General features: G+C 40.7%; 1 protein-coding gene across 2 annotated transcripts in view; it reads right to left on the reverse strand.

Annotated features, from left to right (window-relative positions):
• Window positions 1–22365, reverse strand: part of LOC133631142 (telomerase protein component 1-like) — a 71018-nt gene that overhangs the window by 48060 nt on the left and 593 nt on the right. The window contains exons 1-21 of one of the 2 annotated variants that reach the window (XM_062023235.1): window positions 22056–22209; window positions 18343–18788; window positions 18084–18275; window positions 11063–11212; window positions 10767–10931; window positions 10543–10680; window positions 10083–10154; window positions 9686–9807; window positions 9447–9604; window positions 7899–8008; window positions 7736–7814; window positions 7472–7661; window positions 5264–5684; window positions 5048–5200; window positions 4912–4983; window positions 4583–4704; window positions 4432–4500; window positions 4229–4372; window positions 3867–4158; window positions 3659–3780; window positions 3449–3562 (exon numbers count right to left, since the gene is read on the reverse strand). In XM_062023235.1, the coding sequence (XP_061879219.1) occupies window positions 3449–3562; window positions 3659–3780; window positions 3867–4158; window positions 4229–4372; window positions 4432–4500; window positions 4583–4704; window positions 4912–4983; window positions 5048–5200; window positions 5264–5684; window positions 7472–7661; window positions 7736–7814; window positions 7899–8008; window positions 9447–9604; window positions 9686–9807; window positions 10083–10154; window positions 10543–10680; window positions 10767–10931; window positions 11063–11212; window positions 18084–18275; window positions 18343–18788; window positions 22056–22065 (3341 nt within the window). In that variant the 5' untranslated portion in view covers window positions 22066–22209. Of the gene's footprint in view, window positions 1–3448; window positions 3563–3658; window positions 3781–3866; window positions 4159–4228; window positions 4373–4431; window positions 4501–4582; window positions 4705–4911; window positions 4984–5047; window positions 5201–5263; window positions 5685–7471; window positions 7662–7735; window positions 7815–7898; window positions 8009–9446; window positions 9605–9685; window positions 9808–10082; window positions 10155–10542; window positions 10681–10766; window positions 10932–11062; window positions 11213–18083; window positions 18276–18342; window positions 18789–22055; window positions 22210–22365 lie in introns of those variants that run through there. The other variant, XM_062023236.1, reaches the window with a different exon arrangement.

The following is a 22365-nucleotide window of genomic DNA, read 5'->3' on the forward strand; positions in this document are numbered from 1 at the left end:
TTTTTTTTATTTATTTATGATTTACACAACGTGCCAACTTCACTGGTTTTGGGTTTTGTTCAATGACATGGACCGTATTTTTCGGCCGAAAATGCACAATAAAGAAGGAATAAAACATATATATGTCACACTGGAGTATAAGTTGCATTTTTGGGGGAAATTTATTTGATAAAATCCAACACCAAGAATAGACATTTGAAAGGCAATTTAAAATAAATAAAGAATAGTGAACAACAGGCTGAATAAGTATACGTTATATGAGGCATAAATAACCAACTGATAACGTGCCTGGTATGTTAACGTAACATATTATGGTAAGAGTCATTCAAATAACTAAGATATAGAACATGCTATACGTTTACCAAACAATCTGTCACTCCTAATCGCTAAATCCCATGACATCTTCTTCCTCTGTGTCGCTTCTAAACAACTCTGCCAACTCCAAAGGTATGTGCCGCTTCCTCTTGCCGTTTTCTGCTGCATATTTCACTACGTCCAGCTTGTAATCTGCAGTATATGATTTCCTTTTCGGTGCCATTTTTGTTCAGCCCTTCTCAGTTTTTATAAGTTACCGCCAATGTTGAAATTATCCATTTTTATAGCCACGGACATAGTAGCAGGTAGCATCCCTTGACCCACAATGCACTTCTGCCATGACCCGCCCCCGCCGAATTTTTATTGGTTGACGTGTGTGTGACGATTGCTGACGTTCGCCTCGTCTCTTACGGGAATGAGATAAATAATATTATTTGATATTTTACGGTAAAGTGTTAATAATTTCACACATAAGTCGCTCCGGAGTATAAGTCGCACCCCCGGCCAAACTATGAAAAAAACTGCAATTTATATTCCGAAAAATACGGTACTCGAATTCTAAAATTAGCACGCACCAACGAGCCAAGGAGACGCTTTTGTATGTTTAAGTGCCTAAAGCGCACAGACGTGCGTGTGCTGCTGCAAAACTCTCTTGGAACAATAACACATTTATTGATCAATATAGAGATATGCGTGCAATGAAGTGTACACTGTCTTTAACATTAACGAGGAGGAAGGATACATTGGTTTTTTTTTTAGTCGCGTTATATGTGCGGGCACTGTCACGCCCGACTCCATCCACACTAATGGAAGTTAACTTCATGATCTGCCGTTAAACAAGGACTAAAAACATGAGATAATGTTGCATCTTCCTTATGACACAAAGCAAAAAGTCTTGCTTGTCAAAGTTATTCCATCAGCTGGTCCGACATCAATCGTATCCAAAACAGCTGACTGTCGTTGGCGCTGGCGGGACTGTCGCAAAGCCCATTTTGATGCGTCTTTTTTGTCAATGTGGAGTGAAAAAAGCAGCATATTTACATTCAAACTTACAGTAAATCCTCCTATAGTGTGTTTAAAGGCAGCAAGGCAGTGTTGCTGAGCTTTGGAAATGACAGCGCACAACCATGACGTCATCAGATGAGTACTAGTCTCCGTTTGTGCCGTGTACACGCATACGCAGAGCAGAGTTTTGGAACTCAACATTTGGCCAGTGTTTGCAAAAGCCTGCATTTTTAGGTACAAAAAGTATGCATTTGTGTGTGGACAAAAGGCCTAAACCCAGAGATAAATATAAAATATAAATATGTTTATTAAGTATCCATGTTTGTGTGGACATGGCCTTTTACTTCTCTGATGACATCACGGCTGTGCCCTGTCATTTTCAAAACTCAACAACACTGCTTTGCTGGTTTTAAAAACACTATGAGACAATTATGTTTGAACATAAACATGCTGCTATTTTCACTCTGAATGAATACAAAAATGACCCATCTGAATGGGCTTTCAGTCCCGCCAGTGCCAACGACAGTGAGCTGTTTAGGATCAGATCGCTGTCGGACCTCCGGCTGATGGGGACAATTTTGACAAGCAAGACGTTTTGCTTTGTGTCATAAGAAAGGTGTAACATTATCTACGTTTTGTATCCATATTTAACGACAGATAATGAAGTTAACTTACGTGTGTTGCTTCCATAGATGGAGCCGGGCGCTCCCGCATATAATGCATCTGAGCGACAACAAAAACATACATTGTACCTCCTTGTTAGTGTGTAGTGATGTAAAAACAATATACCGGTACACATTATTGCACATATAATTAGGGATGTCCGATAATGGCTTTTTGGCGATATCCGATATTCCGATATTGTCCAACTCTTTAATTACCGATACCGATATCAACAGATATATGCAGTCGTGGAATTAACACATTATTATGCCTAATTTGGACAACCAGGTATGGTGAAGATAAGGTACTTTTTAAAAAAAATAATAAAATAAGATAACTAAATTAAAAACATTTTCCAGAATAAAAAAGAAAGTAAAACAATATAAAAACAGTTACATAGAAACTAGTAATGAATGAAAATGAGTAAAATTAACTGTTAAAGGTTAGTACTATTAGTGGAGCAGCAGCACGCACAATCATGTGTGCTTACGGACTGTATCCCTTGCAGACTGTATTGATATATATTGATGTATAATGTAGGAACCAGAATATTGATAACAGAAAGAAATGGGGGGAGGGAGGTTTTTTGGGTTGGTGCACTATTTGTAAGTGTATCTTGTGTTTTTTATGTTGATTTAATAAAAAAATAAAAAATAAAAATAAAAAACCGATACAGATAATAAAAAAAACGATACCGATAATTTCCGATATTACATTTTAACGCATTTATCGGCCGATAATATCGGCCTGCCGATATTATCGGACATCCCTACATATAATGATCACTATATAGTTCATAAAATGTGCTATAGTTACACAATAGTTTTGCAGGCGCGATAAGGTGTCAGGGGGGCAATTAGAGGCAAGGGACTTCTAGTATTAGTGTTTTTTCCCCCATTCTTGAACAATACATAAGCCTCCAGCTAAGTGGCAACACTGCTCGAATTAATCACCAGGCTCAACCATGAAATATGACCTAGTATAAGTACATAACCCTTCAGCTTACCAGTTATGAGCTTATAAATGAATAAATATTGTCAGGTTCTCATTAGCATTACAATTCACGGGGTGTATGAACATTTTTTGTCTGAACCACTGATTTACGCAGATGTACTTTGATCCTGAACTTGAGGTATTAAAGGTATATCAGGTATTACATTCAAGCTTTTGTATTTACACATGAATCTTCATTGGATAGAGGGTGCAGCTGCCACGAAGATCACTTAACATTTTTTGTTCCAAATATGTTCCTGTGTGAAGCTAACATTACACAGCTTTATCATGTTGTACAAGTGTGTTCTGTGTGTAAACAGCATGTATGTTGCCAATGATGTCCCCAAGCAGGGCAGGACTAAAACAATTTTGAGAAGCACTGGTTTAGTGGCAATGTACTTTTGTCTATAAAGTGTACAAGCCGCCCCTACTCGCAGTGAGAGCCATTTTGCACAATAAATAGATAACTCACTTCTTGGTGACCTTCACCTCCGCATCCTGGAGCCATTGCTTCAAAGACGCCAATTTGGACTCAGCTTCCTTTGACTCGGAGGAAAAGTGAGACTTCCAAGCCACAGGTACCGATCTAAGAAACCACAGAAGAACCTTAGCGTTAAATGCTAAAGCTTCATTGAGGCTGGGATAGAGCTAAATGTGTGGAAATAAAATAAGCGGTGCATACTTTGTGGCGTTTGGATCCCTGAAGTAGCAAAACATTTGCTTTTTTGCAGTCTCGCTATTAAGGGCCTGAAACTGACGCATCTCCATTTCTGTGACTGAAAGACCATCGGGGGCTTCTGCCAGCTGCACACATTGAACAATATGCTCATGTTCACAGTGGAAGTCAGCATTTACATCTTCAACCACAAGATGGCGGTTTGTGTTCTTACCCATCTGTACTGCGGAAGATCAGGTAGAACAGGTCTGGGCAGTACAACGCCATACCTCTCGCCAAGAATCCCTACTAGCATCTGGCTGCGACACACCTCCGCCAGGCACAGCTCGGTGGCCCGGCCCGTCTCCTCCTCAGTCACACCCCAACGCAGTTCCACCTCCTGCAGATGGAGGCGGTGTGCCGCAGCACGGCGCCGGAGCTCCGGGAAAACGCTACGTACCAAGATGTCGCGCTCGGCGTGCATGTCTCGGAAGGTGGAGGAGATGAAGACTCGCACGCTTCGCCACCTGTAGATGGACGAGGGGGATGATCACGTAAATTAGGTAGAGCACATCCCCATAGGTGTTCAGAACTTACTTCAGCTTAGGCATAGTAGGAAGTGACATGACGCTGCATGTAGGTTCAGGGTCTTTAGCTCCCTGTGGTGGTGGGATGTCATACACTTTGTCCAAGTGCTCCACGCGGTCTAGCAGCCTTGATGACCCTCGCTCAGTCACAAACCTGATCAAAAATCATAATATCAATAAAAATACTGATTGAAATGCTAGTTGATGTTTTACCTCAGCATTTGTTCGCTGAAGCCTGCCAGCTTCACATGGTTCCTGTTGGATGTGATGCACTGGTTGTCCCTGGAAAAAGACCCCCAAAAGACAACATGAACTCTTGGGACAAGTAAGGATTGTTGAAGCTTTTTAGTAAGTAACATCTTACCGTTCTAACATGGTGATCTCAATAAAGAGAACATTGTTGCTGGTTTCCTTCTTGTGGCTGTTTATAGCCCACTCCACCTCACTGTTAGTCCAACTCTCTGTCAGAGAAATGATGGTGTCCACCTGAAGTAACACAGTTCAGCATACAAATGTCAAAAATGTCTTGCTAAGATGAATAATTAGGACTCATCCGATTAATGATGTAGCAGATCCATGTTAGAAATGTGAAGCTTAACCTGGTCGTGCAAATGTCCTTAGGACGGCACTTTTAATCCTGTCAGACAACTTTTAATTTGACCAAAACTATTGTGAATTCTCAACTGAACAAACCTTGTTTTTCTTGAGGAACTTGGGGAAGTAATGGCTGAACTCAGGCCTCTTGTCTGTCTCGTCTCTGAACGTCTGTGTGAGGACAGCAAGTCAGTGACAATCATGTGTGCATTCTTGTCTGGCGTGACGTTGCTACCTTGATTTGCTGCATCACACTCCTGACATTTTCTAACAGCACATCAGACGTCAGCTGGACGTGGTCGCAGTGATTCCAGTCCAGCAAAAAAATGTGCACGTCTTCGCAGCTGCTGGCCGTCATCAGAGCGAGCAAGGCGGCCACCTCCATCATCTGAAGAATGAGAAGACATCAGTGCAAGACTCAAGTGGAATCCAGAGAATAAAAGCGTCATACCGAAGGGGAGAGCTTGTCCTCTTTAGCTTTTGTCTTCTTCTTCCTTTCGCCTTCATCTTTCTCCTCTTTGTCCTGCTCCTCGTCATCCTCTTGGTCGTCCTCTTTGTCTTGCTCCTCGTCTTCTTGGTCCTGCTCCTCGTCGTCCTCTTGGTCCTGCTCCTCGTCGTCCTCTTGGTCCTGCTCCTCGTCGTCCTCGTCGTCCTCTTGGTCCTGCTCTTCCTCCTCGTTGTCTTTGTTCGAGTTAGGAGGAAGGCAGAAGTCCAGTTTTTGGCTCCAGGAATAATTGTCATTAAAGTTGACATTGAGCAAAATGACCGTGCGTCCTGGCAGGGGGGGGATGTTGTAGCGGCAAGAAATCTGCATCGCCTCCTCCAGAGCTTCCCGATAACGGTCCAACAAGTCAACAGTGTACTGCTTCTGACTGCATACACAATTAAAAAAGAATGCTATTAAAAACATTTCCTATTTGTATTTTTCATATTATTAAATTCCCTTTTTATCACATTTAATTGCAAATCCAATGCTCATTGGAGGTGCAAGTACATAATGTTAATGATACAATACAGCAGGGGTGTCAAACTCAAATACAGAGTGGGCCAAAATTGAAAACTGAACAAAGCCGCGGGCCAAGGTTGAACAAATTAACCTTTTAATAGGGACCCAAACCAGTTTTGCATTGAATATTGAACAAGCAAGGCTTATATAACTTTATAGTGACATGCAAAATCGAGTTTCAAATAATAATAATAATAATTCAAAAATATCAATGGCATATCAAACAACATTTTAATAAAAATCGAATGTCTCTTTTCTATTTGCAGCCTTCTGAGGTAAATATCAACATAAACTTTTTCCACAGGCTAATAATAAATTTGAAAATAAAATAATGAATGAATCAAACATTCAAGCCTTGAAGTAGCAGAGAAAGTGCATGAATAAAATGTTAATTATTGCTGTTTGCTACACTGATTTACTTTAACACTGAATATGGAACAAGCAACGCTCATATAACTTAATAGTGCAAAATCAACTTTAAAAAAAACAAACGAAAAAACATCAATGGTATATTAAATACAAATTAAATAAAAAATGTAATGCCTCTTTTCTATTTGCAGCCTTCTGAGGTAAATATCAACATTAACTTTTTCCACAGGCTAATAAATTTGAAAATAAAATAATGAATAAATCAACCATTCAGGCCTTTTTGCTGCTCAGTTTGCGACACACTGATCTAATCTGATGTGCCCAAGCCAGATACCTGCCATCTTTTCTGGGATGCTAGTTCATTAATGTCGGGGCTCAGGTGGGCGGGGTTTGGTGGTAGCGGGGGGTGTATATTGTAGCGTCCCGGAAGAGTTAGTGCTGCAAGGGGTTCTGGGTATTTGTTCTGTTGTGTTTATGTTGTGTTACGGTGCGGATGTTCTCCCGAAATGTGTTTGTCATTCTTGTTTGGTGTGGGTTCACAGTGTGGCGCATATTTGTAACAGTGTTAAAGTTGTTTATGCGTCCACCCTCAGTGTGACCTGTATGGGTATTGATCAAGTATGCGTTGCATTCACTTATGTGTGTGTAGAAGCCGCATATATCATGTGACAGGGGCCAGCACGCTGTTTGTATGGAGGAAAAGCAGATGTGACGACAGGTTGTAGAGGACGCTAAAGGCGGTGCCTTTAAGGCACGCCCCCAATATTGTTGTCCGGGTGGAAATCGGGAAAATGGTTGCCCCGGGAGACTTTCGAGAGGGGCACTGAAAATCGAGAGGGTTGGCAAGTATGAGTATTAGCGGTGAATGCGGTGTTACAGCGGCACCGCCGCTGTATAATACACGGGCGCCATTTTCCACCCACAGCTCTTTATTGACCTTCTGCATAGAAAAATAAAAATAACATATTATTAATGGTATATTGTTGGATATTACACTAATTTTATTTATCAGCTATTAATACAAAGCTAAGATGTGGATGTTTTGTCGGTAAAATTGTTTTACCGACATTGGATTTGTTTTAGCATACTTAGTGCACAAATCTATTAAATTTGCTGGAAAGATTTTAGAACCCCCGGAATATCTCTCGTTATTTCTATATTGTTCTGTGTCACGAGGGGACAGCATTATAAAGCCCAAGTCCTTTGTTGCTGTAATTTCAGCTCAAAAAAGCATCCACACACAATGTCCTTCCTCTGCTTCATATAGCCACAATGTTGTCATACTTTGCCTTGAGGAGCTGATCCTTCTTCATGCGGTATATACGGTAGATAAACGGCACTCCAAGCGTCACCTTCAGCCGCTTCCTGTTGGCCGTTTCCCAGTCCAGGCGTTGGAAGCGTTTGCTCTTGGGGAGCTTCTTGAGGATCTCCTTCAAGATTTCGTTTTTTTTGGTGGAGAAATGTTTTGATGACGCTGATAATTAAACAGTCCACAGGTAAGTTGATTAAAAGACAGTTTCGGTACCACGTGATGGATTAGTATCTCACCCATTTGACGAAGCTCCATGATGACTTTGTAGGCAGACAGGAACCTGAAAGGAAACTGTCGGCTCTGAAGGACCGCTTTCTGTTAGCACAAAAAAAGCATTAAAACAAAAAAGTCTTCTATTGGCTATACGTGACCAAAAGGATGAACATAAGAATGTCTGACCTTATTGGTAAGCCTGCTAAGGACCTTCTGGTGATGTGTCTGACTGATACCTTTACTGATCATGTTCCTCAGGTTCCTCAGCATGGCCATGAAAGGAAGAGACTTGTTGTCTGTACAGAATTCAGGAGTATATTACAGCTCAGTGCACCTTTTATATCAGTTTTAAAACTTTGTGTGTGTTTCTCTACAGATTATATTGTTGCTTCATTTAATCGTTTAAGTAACTAAAATTTATAAAATTTGGACTGCTTGGCGTGCCCAGAACTTTTGAATGCGGACATTGTTCCCGCACTGCTGCTGCAATAGAGCGGTGGTGAGTGGGTGTCATGATCTGTGTGGCGCGGAACATTATTTATTTATAATTTTTTATATTTATATTGATGCACACATTAAAAGTGAAATTTCAATGTTTATGATGTGCATTTATTAGAAAAAAGGAATGAAAGTTATGGAAAGAAGCATTTTTTATTTATTGCAACTATTTTCCTTAAAGGGGAACTGCACTTTTTTTGGAATTTTGCTTATCATTCACAATAATTATGAAAGGCATGACGGATAGATTTTTTTTTAATGCATTCTAAATATTAAATAAACGTAAATACAATTCCGCTCCACTATTTCCTCCAAAAAAATCCAATAAATAACCATTCAAAAAGCGTTGAGTATTGAATATTTAACCAAGTATTAGTGACATTGTTATTATAAGCGCTAACGCAGACAAACTATTTATAGCGGTGCCATGATCACAAGCTTGCGTGCCTATGTTTACATCATCGAGTGGTCTGCTGCTTCCTTGCTCCCTGTAAGTTTATACTAGATCATATATCATGCATCTCACCTGCACAGAAGAAGTGTTAGCAGGTATTCCCACAAGTAAGTACACTTGACAGCCATTAGGACCACAAACTGATATTTGAGCTGTAGCCCATGCATATACTGCTGTTCTTGTCTTTTTAAATCGTAATTTCCAAAAATGTTTAATATTTAACAAAAAAGTCAATCAAGGCATATTATGTATTAGTGTTTGTCGAGCAAATCTCAAGTCCTCAAATTTGCGACTTGATTCTGACTTTAGTCGAGTCATGTGACTCAAGTCCCCCACCTGTGCTGCGTTTAAAAAAAATACAAATAGAAGTACCATTACACTCCTACTGTCACACTCAGCAAAATTAACTACTATGAGGTAAGAACGAACAGAATTAATATTTTTACAGTACTGGTATGTCTTATTGCGGTTAGTCACCATCATTTAATGTCAACATCCTTGCAAGACTCAAACACTGACAGGAAGTTGCATAGAAACAAACTCGAAAGGAGTGCAGACATCCACCGAGGCTTCATTGGATCAGCATTTTGATTTTAAATGTGCCTCATTAAAGGTTTATGATTTAGTCTTTATGTCCAATCTAGTGTTGTCCAAATCTGGTCACAAATCTGTGTGACCAGACCCAGTTCAAAACTTAATCAATATGTCCACCATCTAGATTGCTGAATCCAATGTTATTTTGAAGCCATATTAAAGCAACTTATTGAAGCAAAAATGCATACCAATGAGTTTCTCCCACGTAGTGGCATTGTTGCCCTGCAGACTGAGCAGACGCTCCCATGTCTCTGCCTCCTTGAGCTTCATCCTTTGTCCCGCCCTCTCACGCTCCCAAGCACCCGTCAACCCACTGCGGTTGAACGTCTTCAGGTCTGAAGGATACCTGTGAAGAAGACCCCCACCTTGATGAAGTCACTTCATCACAGCACCGAGTACACCGCTGCATCATTTCGGAGGTTCTTACTTCCGTCCCAGCACGGCCATAACGTGCTGAGCTGGCTCTTTAATGTGAAACAGCTTGATCATCTTTTTCATGTTGAACTCACTTTGCTTCTTGTCCACCACCAACTTCTCATCCAGCTTTAGCTACACACACATTAGCAACAGATAAGCGTTCTGTGCTTTCATCGCGTTTGCAAGTCAGCAAATTGTCACTTAGACTTAGACAAACTTTAATGATCCACAAAGGAAATTGTTCAACACAGTAGCTCAGTTACAATGATGGAAAGTGTAAGGATGGAAAGGACAATGCAGGTATAAATAGACTAATATAGCGATAAAAAATCTAACATATATACGAATATATACATGTGTACAGAATAATATATCTACAGATATATTATATTATGTCTATAACTCACATATTTCTCTAAAGCAGATGCATCAGACCGGAGGAGGTTGGCCCATGTTTTCAGCTCCTTCTCAGTTGGTTTCTGCAAAAGTTTATTCAAAAGAACATATCAAAAATGAATGTTTTCTAAGTAATTATAAATTAACCAATGATCCGATTAATTTCCTCTCCATTTCTCAGCAAATAATGCATGGGTGTTAATGACAAGAGGTGTACGATTTGATGCCGATCCAAATGTACGTCCTCAAAGAGTGATCAGAAAGTTGTTTATTCAAGTAAAGTGATTATTTGATAGGAGGCCTTTATTTGTATACATTTTTTTTTACGGGTGTAGCTAAAAATGCGGCTGTTCGATGGAGAATTACTGTGGACGACACACCCTAAGAGCAGTATTTACAGATTTCTTTCCTTGGAAAACACACACAATAACACATTCTGAAATAAAAACAACAGTGAGTGATTTTCTCTACCTTTTTTTTGGATCTATTGCGGTTGTGCTTGCAGCGGTGTTTGCGCGTGTTGTACTTGGCCAGCTGATACTCGCTGAACTGTTTGAACTTGTCAGCCATGGCCTTCTTCAGACACATGGGCAGCGAGCGGCTGAAGCACTGCAAACACATCAAACTGGGAGGTCAGCCGGGAGAAAAGAGGGCACTGCCGGTGACAGGTTGCAACGAGCTTGGCGCCGATTTACCGTCTTGTAGATCCGAATCACTTCCAACCAATCAGACGGCAGCTGGATGATGGCACAGAAGTATCTGCGGACGTGACACTTGGAGGTGGACTGGTTGGCAGCCAGAGCCAACAGGAAGTTGGCTGTGATGCGGATGTTTAACTCCTGTCTTGCATAAAGCGCCACCTAGATGGAAGAAGCACACAACGAGTGGTGAGTTGATTTTTAATTGAATAGAGGCGTTAATTTAAAACAAATATTTATTCTAAAAACATGATGGCTCTTTGACTGCTATTTTTGGTGTATTTTTCCCTTACCTTAAGAACAAACTGGGGGTCAGACACAGAAATATCCTTGACCATGTTTATGATTCTGGTCCACAAGCTTTCCTGAGAGTCCCAGTCCTTCTGACCCGGGGGGTCGCACTTATTGACCAGGGAGCAACACACTGCATTCAGCAGGCGATACTGAGGGACAGAACATGAAAAGCACTTTGAAGCCATAATATGGCAATCATTTGAAGATGGCCATCATGTTTAGTTAACGTCAAAGTTAATCACAAAACAATATCACAGTGGTCATATTTAAATACAGCCTAATACCTCCAGGGGCATCAAAGTGGAGGAGTGAGGAGGGAAGTTATACCGGGGCCCCTAGACTTTTGTCAAGTTTGATGATTTTTTTCCCCCTATCATTTAAATATGCAAGTTAAAAAATATGACGTCATAAATGCTAATACAAAATAAATATAGCCGTGAAAGTTCAATAATAAGGTTGCTTGCAAATTAAGACTAACTACCTACACCCACTGCAAAAAACACAAAATTGTTCCACCTGGATAGTGGAAACCCCAGCATGGAACACGCAACACGGACGTCAAAACGTCATCAAAACTCACTTTTAAGCATTCACACACAACACCAACATTTTGGAACATGGATAAGGTAAAAGAAAAAAAATAATACAATAAATCTATCTGTGGCAGCATTGGAGAAAGTTATGTTTAAGTTTCACTTTTGCATCTCATTGCACATAACTGTGGTGCGTTTAAAGACCCTCGATTAAAGTTATAAACAGAGGTGTCACTTATTTTTTACAGCCAGGGGGAGACTTAACAATATTAATATACAATCATAATAATAATGATGTAATATTATGATTGATATTATTGACAAGTTTATAGGATTATTTAAAATTATATTCTGGCCACTTTATATAGAATTTGTTGGCACTTTTTTTTTTTTTTTTTAATAAAAAAAACCTCCCTTTTTTACAAGCAAACCAAAATTATTTAAATATGTTTAAATACATTACAGGGGAACAACACTTTTTTCGAAATTTTAGCTATTATTCACAATACCTATGTAAGACAAGAACATATGTTTAAAAAAAAAAAATCATTCTAATTAAAAAAATACAGCAAGTGGCAAACAATGCAGCTATTCCACCTATAACGCAGTCTAAAAAAACATCCAAAAACTGCCAACAAAATTTTAAAATTTACATCTCGTGACCTGAATATTAACCAAGTATTAGCAATATTGTTATAATAAGCAGATGATGTTTCGTCCAGAAGTCTGCTCGCTCTCGCTGCCGCTGTTCTCTGCTCAAAAAGCTAAGTGCTATCTTTCTATCTGTGTGCTTCTAATTGTTTTACAGCTTTCTTTATTGCTTCTCCAACATATTTAGTAGTCTTATCAAACTTACAAAGCACCCACTCTCTGTTTCACAGTCTCACTTTCAGCTAGCTAGTTGCTAAGCTAGGAAAGCTAAGCTAGTCACTCTCCGAAGCTATTGCACTCTGAAGACAGCAAGAACTTGACTCAGTGAAAGAAACAAAGGGAGTATGGCTTCCTGTTCTTTGTGCACATTTCTCATAGGTTGGCCCTACTAGAGGGCTAGGACCGTTTGCTAGCATTACCTGTTGCGAGCGGACTAGCCCCGTTTGTAGCAGACCTAAGCGGCCTACAAGTCATGGTGAACCGGTTGAGACGCATAATAGATTTAGCCCTTTAGCTAGTCCTACACCCCAGTCTGCAGGACAGCACACAAAATTATTCGTAATTTTTTTCCACTTAACGAGGCATCTCCCATTAAGTATACGAGTGCAAATATTGCCCGTCCCCTTAAAAGGGGTGGAGTGGTCGTACTAACATCCAATGAAAACCTTAACCTAAACTTAAGTGATACATATAAATCATTTGAGGTGCTTACTATGAGGTCTGTCACACCGCTCCCTCTCCATTTGGCTGTTATATATCGTCCCCCTGGGCCCTATTCAAACTTTTATCAGCAAATTTTCAGAGTTTGATGCTGTTCTAGTGACACACACAGATAATATAATTATAATGAATATTTTAATATCCATATGAATACCCCGTCAGACCCTTCATGTGTGGCGCTCCAGACTATAATTGATAGCTGTGGTCTTACACAAATAATAAATTAACCCACACATCGCAACGGTAAAACGATTGATCTAGTCCTTGTCTGGGGTATCACCACCTCAACAGTTATGGTACTCCCGTACACTAAAGTAATGTCCGATCATTACCTTATTAAATTAGAAGTTCCGTCTTATTGTCAACAAGCTACTAATAAACAATGCTTCAGCAGCCGCCACATTAATGCTGCCACAACTACGACTCTTGCTGGCTTCCTGCCCTCGGTATTGTAATTATGTGGGCTCTATCAATAACCTCACTAACAACTTTAACGATGCCCTGCACAACGCCATTGATAGTACAGCACCGCAAAAGCTAAAAAAAGGCCCATAAAAGGCGCATTCCTTGGTTTTACAGAAGAAACCAGAGCTCTTAAAACTATCATGTCGAAAGTTGGAATGCAAATGGGGTGCGACTAAACTTGGTTTTCCAACAAGCAGGGAGTGATAGTTTAATAACTTATAAACACGCTCCTACCTTATCTAAAAGTAATTACCACTCCAACCTCATCCGCCTCAACAAAAAAAATTCTACATATTTGTTTAATACAGTAGCATCGCTAACCCAACAAGGGACTTCTCCCAGTAGCTCCACCCACTCGGCTGATGACATTATGCAATTCTTTACCAACAAAATTGAACACATTAGAAAGTCCCAGCTCCAATTGGGTTCTATTAACACAGATACAAATGTATGTACGACGGATATTGCTCTCCAAAATATTGTCTCTCTTTTGAAAGAAATACAATTAGAGAAATTCCTGCAACTCGTAAATGGGACAAAACAACATGTTTACTTGACCCACTTCCTGGGAAACTTATCAAGGAGCTGTTTGTAATATTAGGACCATCAGTACTAAATATTAACTTATCACTTTCCTCTGGTACTGTTCTCCTAGCATTCAAAACAGCGGTTATTCATCCTCTGCTCAAAAGACTTAACCTCGATTCTGACCTCATGGTAAACTACCGGCTCATGTCCCACCTTCCCTTTATCTCGAAAATCCTCGAAGAAATTGTTGCACAGCAGCTAAATGAAAACTTAGCGTCTAAAAATCTCTGTGAATCCTTTCAGTCCAGTTTCAGGGCAAATCACTCTACTGAGACAGCCCTCGCAAAAGTGACTAATGATCTATTGCTAACTGGATGCTGATGTGTCATCCATTTAGCTGCTACTTGATCTCAGCGCTGCTTTCAATACTGTTGATCATAACATTCTATTAGCACGTATCAAAACTTGTATTTTACCTTATGTCAGACTTATACTTTTCTTGGTTTAACTCCTATCTTACTGACAGGATGCAGTGCGTCTCCCTTAACTATGTGACCTCGGAGTATGTTAAGGTAACGTGCGAAGTTCCACAGGGTTCGGTTCTTGGCCCTGCACTCTTCAGCATCTATATGCTGCCGCTAGGTAACGCATCTGCGGTCCCTTCCAAAGTTTCTCCTTGGGTTGAGTTTTTTCTTGCCCTGATGTGTGTTCAGATCCAAGGATGTTGTTGTGGTTTGTGCAACCCTTTGAGGCATTTGTGATGAAGGGCTATATAAATAAACTTTGATTGATTGATTAACCGCAGACAAACTATCTTTAGCGATGCTCTGATCACAAAGAGCTAATTAGCTTGGCAAGCTACAGTAGTGACATACTCAGCTGCTGTTGCATCGCCTCAGAGCTGGTAAAAATTAATTGTAGATTATAAATCATGCCCCTCACCTGGAGAGTAAAAGGTTGAGGCCACAAACCGAGAAGTTGGTCAACTTCTCGGTTGGGGGACGGCGTGGCGCAGTTGGGAGAGTGGCCGTGCCAGCAACCTGAGGGTTCCTGGTTCAATCCCCACCTTCTACCAACCTCGTCACGTCCGTTGTGTCCTTGAGCAAGACACTTCACCCTTGCTCCTGATGGGTCATGGTTAGGGCCTTGCATGGCAGCTCCCGCCATCAGTGTGTGAATGTGTGTGTGAATGGGTGAATGTGGAAATAGTGTCAAAGCGCTTTGAGTACCTTGAAGGTAGAAAAGCGCTATATAAGTATAACCCATTTACCATTTAACTTTGACATCCAACTTATACCCGTAGATGGTGAAAAAGACACGAAAAGACGCTTGTGTGAAACACCTTTTTTTTTTTTTTTTAAACCCTTTGTAAGGATTATGATTAATTCTTCATCTTAACAAAAATATATGAACATCCCATCAGTCATCATCCCAAGGAGAGCAGTAAGTGATTGTTTTATCAAGTTCATAGTTTGTATTTCTTGTTTAGCACTTAGCAATACTGTTGCATGATGCTTAGTGCTTCCCTAAAGCTGGATCGGTTTAGCACACAGTTTATAAAACTTATAGGTCATCTTCCATATACTCTTGCTCAAGAATATAAGTTTGTGGATCATCATTTGTCCCAAAATAGTCTTTGTTGTCTCTTATTAAATCTGTCATGAGTAGTAGTGTTGCTGTTGAAGGGAAAAGTGAACATTGTGATGAGTCTGTGAAATTAATATGCCGCAGTATGCTTAAAATTACTACAATGTTATTATGCATGTGCCTGTTACTACATTACATACATACTTAAAGCATGTATGTAAAACAATGATGGAGGCTTGTATAGTGCTTTATAGGCAGAATAGAGAAACTCCCATTGGCTCCATTGTTAGCTGGCTTTTGCTAGCGTTTATTTAAAGTTTTTACATGTGTTTTAAGAAAGTGCTTTTTAACTGAATTCATGCAGTAATTTGTTTTTTCGAGCATGTAAACATACCAAGTGATTCATAGGGTGTATGGGTCAACAACGTTTGGGTTTAGAGTGGGATGAGGAGGCCCTTCAGGTGTCTTGTGTATGGGGTCCTAGAATTTGGTGCTACGCCCCTGCATATGTCAGCGCAAAGATGAGTGAAGAGACGCCGACTGGTGCGCTTGCTGGCAAATCTTGCATTAAAATAAACCCCCATGGAACTTTAGATAAAATTGTTAACAAGTTTTAAACAAATACAGTGATGTGCATTCAAGCACAACACAGAAAATAACGTTCCTAATTGCATTTGTGTCAAAATATCAGTGTCTTTTTTAAAGTTAATTTAAAGTATGCACACATGTTAAGTACCGTATTTTCCGCACTATAAGGCGTACCGAAAAACCTTCAATTTTGTCAAAAGCTGACAGTGCGCCTTATAATCCGGTGCGCCTTATATATGGACCAATATTGAGCCTCCAACGGGTAAAAGTTTCAATCAATCAATCAATCGCAACTACGGTAAGCAGCCGCCGACTTCATTTTCCCCCGTCTTCATTTTCCCCCGTAGAAGAACTTCTTCTTCTACGGTAAGCAGCCGACCCCGTAGAAGAAGAAGAAGCGTGCGGTGCATGCTGGGATATATGACTGCGCGAGGCGTGCCGTTTTGAGTTCCATTTGTTTGTTTATGTAAAGACCCCAAAATGGCTCCTATTAAGAGACACGCTTACGACGCAGAGTTTAAACTTAAGACGATCAGTCACGCAGTAGAACACGGGAATAGAGCAGCAGCTACGCTGACTCCATTAATGACGACTTCGCATGTTGGATGCCGTATTTTCCCAACTGTTTAATTCGGACACTGAAGAAGAAGAATTCGAGGGATTCGTGGATGAGGAATAACTTCATAAAGTGAGCTTTACATGTTTATTTTGTGTGTTGTGTTGTGTGACATTAACGTTTGAGCAACGTTGAGTTATTGACATATTGTTATTGCTCTGCACTATTTCGAGTGTTACTATATTGTGATTGCACTAACGTTTGATTTACCGTAACAGTATCAGACTGTTTTTTACGTGTTTATTGAATCAGGGAAAAGTTCCCCTCCACTATGTGATATAAATGTTGCACTACACGTTATACCTTGCTGTTGTTAAAAGATAAACAAAACACCACGTCACTGACTTGACCTCGGGTAAAATAATAACACAGCTGTTTATTAATTTTGGGAGTGAACAGAGTTGTCAGAACGCTGGTTTGTAATCTATTAATAAAGTTTGACTGACCTATCGGACTGTTTTGTTGACATTCCCTTTAGCGCAGCTCCATCTAATGGATGCATAGGTGCGCCTTATAATCCGGTGCGCCTTATATATGAAGAAAATTTTGAAATATGCCATTGATTGAAGGTGCGTCTTATAATCCGGTGCGCCTTATAGTGCAGAAAATACGGTACTGTGATTAATCAAAACGCAAAAGTGTGATTAATCCAGTGGTTCTCAAAGTGGAGGGCGGGCTCCCCTTACAATGTGTCATTTCATTAAAAAACCCAGACAAGCATCAAATAAACATACTATAAAAAGAGGAATAAATAATGTCTCTTATGGCGGAACACCGTCCCTATGCCGACGTGATAAACAAATCGCGTAGTCCTGCTCACCCACCCGCGAGTCACGCCCACCGCAAGTCAGAAAGCAGAAGACACAAACCGCGCTGAATATTAGAAAGTAGCTAGCTACCCTAATTTCTAATATCAACTCAACGTTGAGCATGACTTAAGAGTGGCAGTATCAAGCCTGCAACCCCGCTTTGAAAAAATGTGCAGTGCAAAACAGGCTCATTGCAGCCACTAACGCTGTGATAAAACTTTTTTTTTAGCAAGGTAACTGTTCATCTTTTTACCAAATGGCTGCATTTTATTTCATTTTTTGCACAGATTGTAAAGTGAGTTCAATACTTTAAGATGTTTTATCTTCTTGAAAAATACATTTATGTTATGTCAATAAATATAAACTTGACTAATTCTGTGACTATTGCGACTTTTGTTTGGTGTGAGGGGGGGGGGGCCGAAATTTTTTTTTCATCTGAAGGGGGGCCTGACAGAAAAAGTTTGAGAACCACTGGATTAATCGAACTAAAAAAATGTAATCGTTTGACAGCACTCGTATTTACCTTTTTATTCTGGATCTCCTCCTCAATCTGCCGCTTCGCTCGGACCACCTCAGCAAATTCCTCATGGCTGACCACAGGTTTCTCCTTCTGGTTGCCTTTGTGGACCAGTTCTGGGATATCCGCCTCCATAGCTAAGGATGCATCCTCCTCACTTTCCTCTTCAAGCATTTGGTCATCTTCATCAGAATAATACTAGAGCCAAACACTCGGTTACAAAGAGGAAGAGAAAGCGAGAGAAGTCAGGAGAATGCTTATTTACCAGGCTCGTTTCTTCAACAGAGGACTGCTCAGATTCAGACGTTTCATCGCTGGCGTCATCGTCTCTCCTCTGTACTCCTTCCCCCAAAGGGACGAAAAAAGGCGGCTGGGAAAAGCGAGAGAGGAGAGCACTTTGGGCCATAGAGGTGGCGAGCAGAGGGTTAGCCTGCGTCACATGGGATGAGTTGAGGAGCTTGTTCTGGGTGCTGATGAGGGGCAAAGAGAGTGGGGATGACAAGAGGAGGTTGGAGGAGGTGGAGGTCAGGCTGGAAGGACGCAAGGAGATACACGAGGACGTCTGGGGTGTAAAACTCAAGAGGGAAGTCTGCGTAAGAAGCTTGTTCTCCAGACTCGGTGGAACGTAGTTGGAGGTCAAACTTGTCCCACTTGTGGCCCACCGGGGCTCCCTGGGTGCCATGTTTGTTTGCAAATTCAGCGGCTTCATTCCTGAATGGAAATAAATCGATTAACTCAACATGACAAACAGCACTAGCTGAGGAGACAAAGTGCTCAGCATTCTTGACACTGGTTTGTTCTACAAAGGTGTGTAGAGAAAGGTGTGGTGCCTCCAACAAAGCAGTCCATAAAGAGGGAACAAAGTCTGCACAGTGTATGAATGCTCAGCTTGAGCATGCTTCCGCTTCACACTCAAACATGATCCACAAAGAAAATATTTAGTTTAGAATGATCATCGGAAAGCAGCACCTCACTAGTCCAGTACATGAGAATAACACAAAATAAAGCAGCATTTATTTATCATCTTTAGGGTGCCTTATTTGATCTTAAATTGGTTTTAAATACAGATAAAAGCAAAGTAATGGTTTTCTCTCATTCAAGGGTGCTACTGGAAAATATTCCAAATATTGTAACATCAAATGGAAACCCTATAGAGCAGGTCTTAAATTACAAGTACTTGGGTTTTACTCTTGATCAGGAGCTTTCATTTAAAGCCCATATTAACAACTTGGTCTCTAAGCTTAGGGTAAAGCTTGGTTTCTTTTTTAGAAATAAAAACTGCTTCTCTCTTAAAGTCAGAAAGAAATTGGTGACAGCGACTATCTTGCCCATAATTGATTATGGAGACGTGCTTTATTTTAGTGCTTCATCTAAATGCCTCCAGTCCTTGGACACTGTTTTTCACTCAGCACTAAGATTAGTTACTGGCTGTCGTAGTCTCACCCACCACTATCAACCGTATATGAAGTCAGACTTATCTTCATTGAGTGCACGCAGATACACACATTGGCTGACTATCATTTATAAGGCTCTTTTAGGTTTAATACCTCCATACTTGTGTACTCTGTTACAAAGAAAAAACAGCTCTTATGCATTACGTTCTAACAATTTGTATGTTTTAACTGTTCCCCATGTACGGACTGAATTTGGCAAAAGAGCTTTTGGCATTGCTGCCCCTATGGCATGGAATGCATTGCAGACGAAACTGAAACTCACTGAACTACTCCCATTTGGAGACTTCAGTTCTGTCCTGAGGGACAGACAGCAAGAGACTTTTGCACAGTGCCTGTGTTTTTAAAAGGTGTAAATCTTTATTGTTTTACAGTTCTCTTTTATGTATTTTAAAATGTATGTCTTAAAGGCCTACTGAAAGCCACTACTACCGACCACGCAGTCTGATAGTTTATATATCAATGATGAAATCTTAACATTGCAACACATGCCAATACGGCCGGGTTAACTTATAAAGTGCAATTTTAAATTTCCCGCTAAACTTCCGGTTGAAAACGTCTATGTATGATGACGTATGCGCGTGATGTCAATGGTTGAAACGGAAGTATTGGTACCCCATTGAATCCAATACAAAAAAGCTCTGTTTTCATCTCAAAATTCCACGGTATTCTGGACATCTGTGTTGGTGAATCTTTTGCAATTTGTTTAATGAACAATGAAGACCGCAAAGAAGAAAGTTGTAGGTGGGATCTGTGTATTAGCGGCTGGCTGTAGCAACACAACCAGGAGGACTTTGACTTGGATAGCAGACGCGCTAGCCGACGCTAGCCGCCGACCGCACGGATGATCGGGTGAAGTCCTTCGTCCTTCCGTCGATCGCTGGAACGCAGGTGAGCACGGGTGTTGATGAGCAGATGAGGGCTGGCTGGCATAGGTGGAACGCTAATGTTTTTATCATAGCTCTGTGAGGTCCCGTTGCTAAGTTAGCTTCAATGGCGTCGTTAGCAACAGCATTGTTAAGCTTCGCCAAGCTGGAAATTATTAACCGTGTATTTACATGTCCACGGTTTAATAGTATTGTTGATCTTCTGTCCATCCTTCCAGTCAGGGATTTATTTATTTTGTTTCTATCTGAATTTGAGCCCGATGCTATCACGCTAGCTCAGTAGCTAAAGAGCTTCGCCGATGTATTGTCGTGGAGATAAAAGTCATTGTGAATGTCCATTTCGCTTTCTCGACTCTCATTTTCAAGAGGATATAGTATCCGAGGTGGTTTAAAATACAAATCTGTGATCCACAATAGAAAAAGGAGAAAGTGTGGAATCCAATGAACCCTTGTACCTAAGTTACGGTCAGAGCGAAAAAGATGCGTCCTGCACTGCACTCTAGTCCTTCACTCTCACTTTCCTCATCCACAAATCTTTCATCCTCGCTCAAATTAATGGGGTAATCGTCGCTTTCTCGGTCCGAATCTCTCTCGCCGCATTGTAAACAATGGGAAAATGTGAGGAGTCCTTCCTCCAGTGACGTCACGCTACTTCCGCTACAGGCAAGGCTTTTTTTTAATCAGCGACCAAAAGTTGCAAACTTTATCGTCGTTGTTCTCTACTAAATCCTTTCAGCAAAAATATGGCAATATCGCGAAATGATCAAGTATGACACATAGAATGGATCTGCTATCCCCGTTTGAATAAAAAAAAATAATTTCAGTAGGCCTTTAACGTATTACTTTTTTGAAACTGCTCTGTGACATGTGCTGTTGACCTCTTGGCCAGATCACCCTTGTGAAAGAGATCTTGATCTCAATGGGTTTCTTATCTGGTTGAATAAAGGTTCTAATTCTAATTTTTAAGCTGACTCAGCACCTATTCATGACATATTCACATGGCTTCACAAGAAACCTTCAATTTAACTAAATATAAACTACACTGAGATAGACTCCGGCACCCGCCGTGACCCCGACATGGACAAGCGGTAGAAAAATGGATGGATGGATGGATGTTCCAACGAGTAACCAGCCTAGTTTGATGTGAACTACTTCAAACACTTAATCCAAAGTTTTAAAGAGCTGGAAACATAACATGCGATGAGGTGGCAACTTGTCCAGGGTGTAACCTGCATCCTTCCGCCCGAGTGCAGCTGGGATAGGCTCCAGCCCTCCCGAGACCCCGAGAGAGACAAGCGGTAGAAAATGGATGGATTGATGTTTTTGAGCACATGCTGCAATGAATCCAACCCTATTAAAGGCAATGCAGCAAAGCCTGAAGACATATCGGGGGTAATGTTGGACCTTGACTTAAGGTTTATTAAACATAACTTTTTGAGATAGCCTCCAGCACCCCCGAAAGGGACAAGCAGTAGAAAATGAATGGACGGAAGTTTCAACAACAGCAGAAGTCAGAAGAAGGCTGCCATGTCAGACTAGTCATTAACACGGTGAGTTGTATTGTTATGTGTAAAGTGTTGTATTGTTATGTGTAAAGTGTAGGGAACAGCTAGTTTTAATAAAGATTTCGTGACACTCACCGACAGACATTGGAAGATAAACGTTTAGACGTTTGCGTTCTGCTGCTGAGTCATTCGGTACAGAAGCCTGTCCGATTTAACGTCAACTTGTCGACTTTTCCGGTAAATGTCCTCACTCGGCCAGCTGCGTCTGTCGAAGGTACTGATTGGCTGACGCAACATGCTCATTAATGTAGTTGCGCGCTGATTGGTTCACACAATCCCCTACTGCCGTAATACCTGGCAATGGACCGCATACTCTTTTTCAAATCACGTCAAACTGAGTTAACTGGAATTATTGTGGTAGTAAATCGGCGTATGTAAATATTGG

The sequence above is a fragment of the Entelurus aequoreus genome, linkage group LG16 (genome assembly GCF_033978785.1).
Source record: "Entelurus aequoreus isolate RoL-2023_Sb linkage group LG16, RoL_Eaeq_v1.1, whole genome shotgun sequence".
In the NCBI taxonomy this organism is placed as follows: Eukaryota; Metazoa; Chordata; class Actinopteri; order Syngnathiformes; family Syngnathidae; genus Entelurus; species Entelurus aequoreus.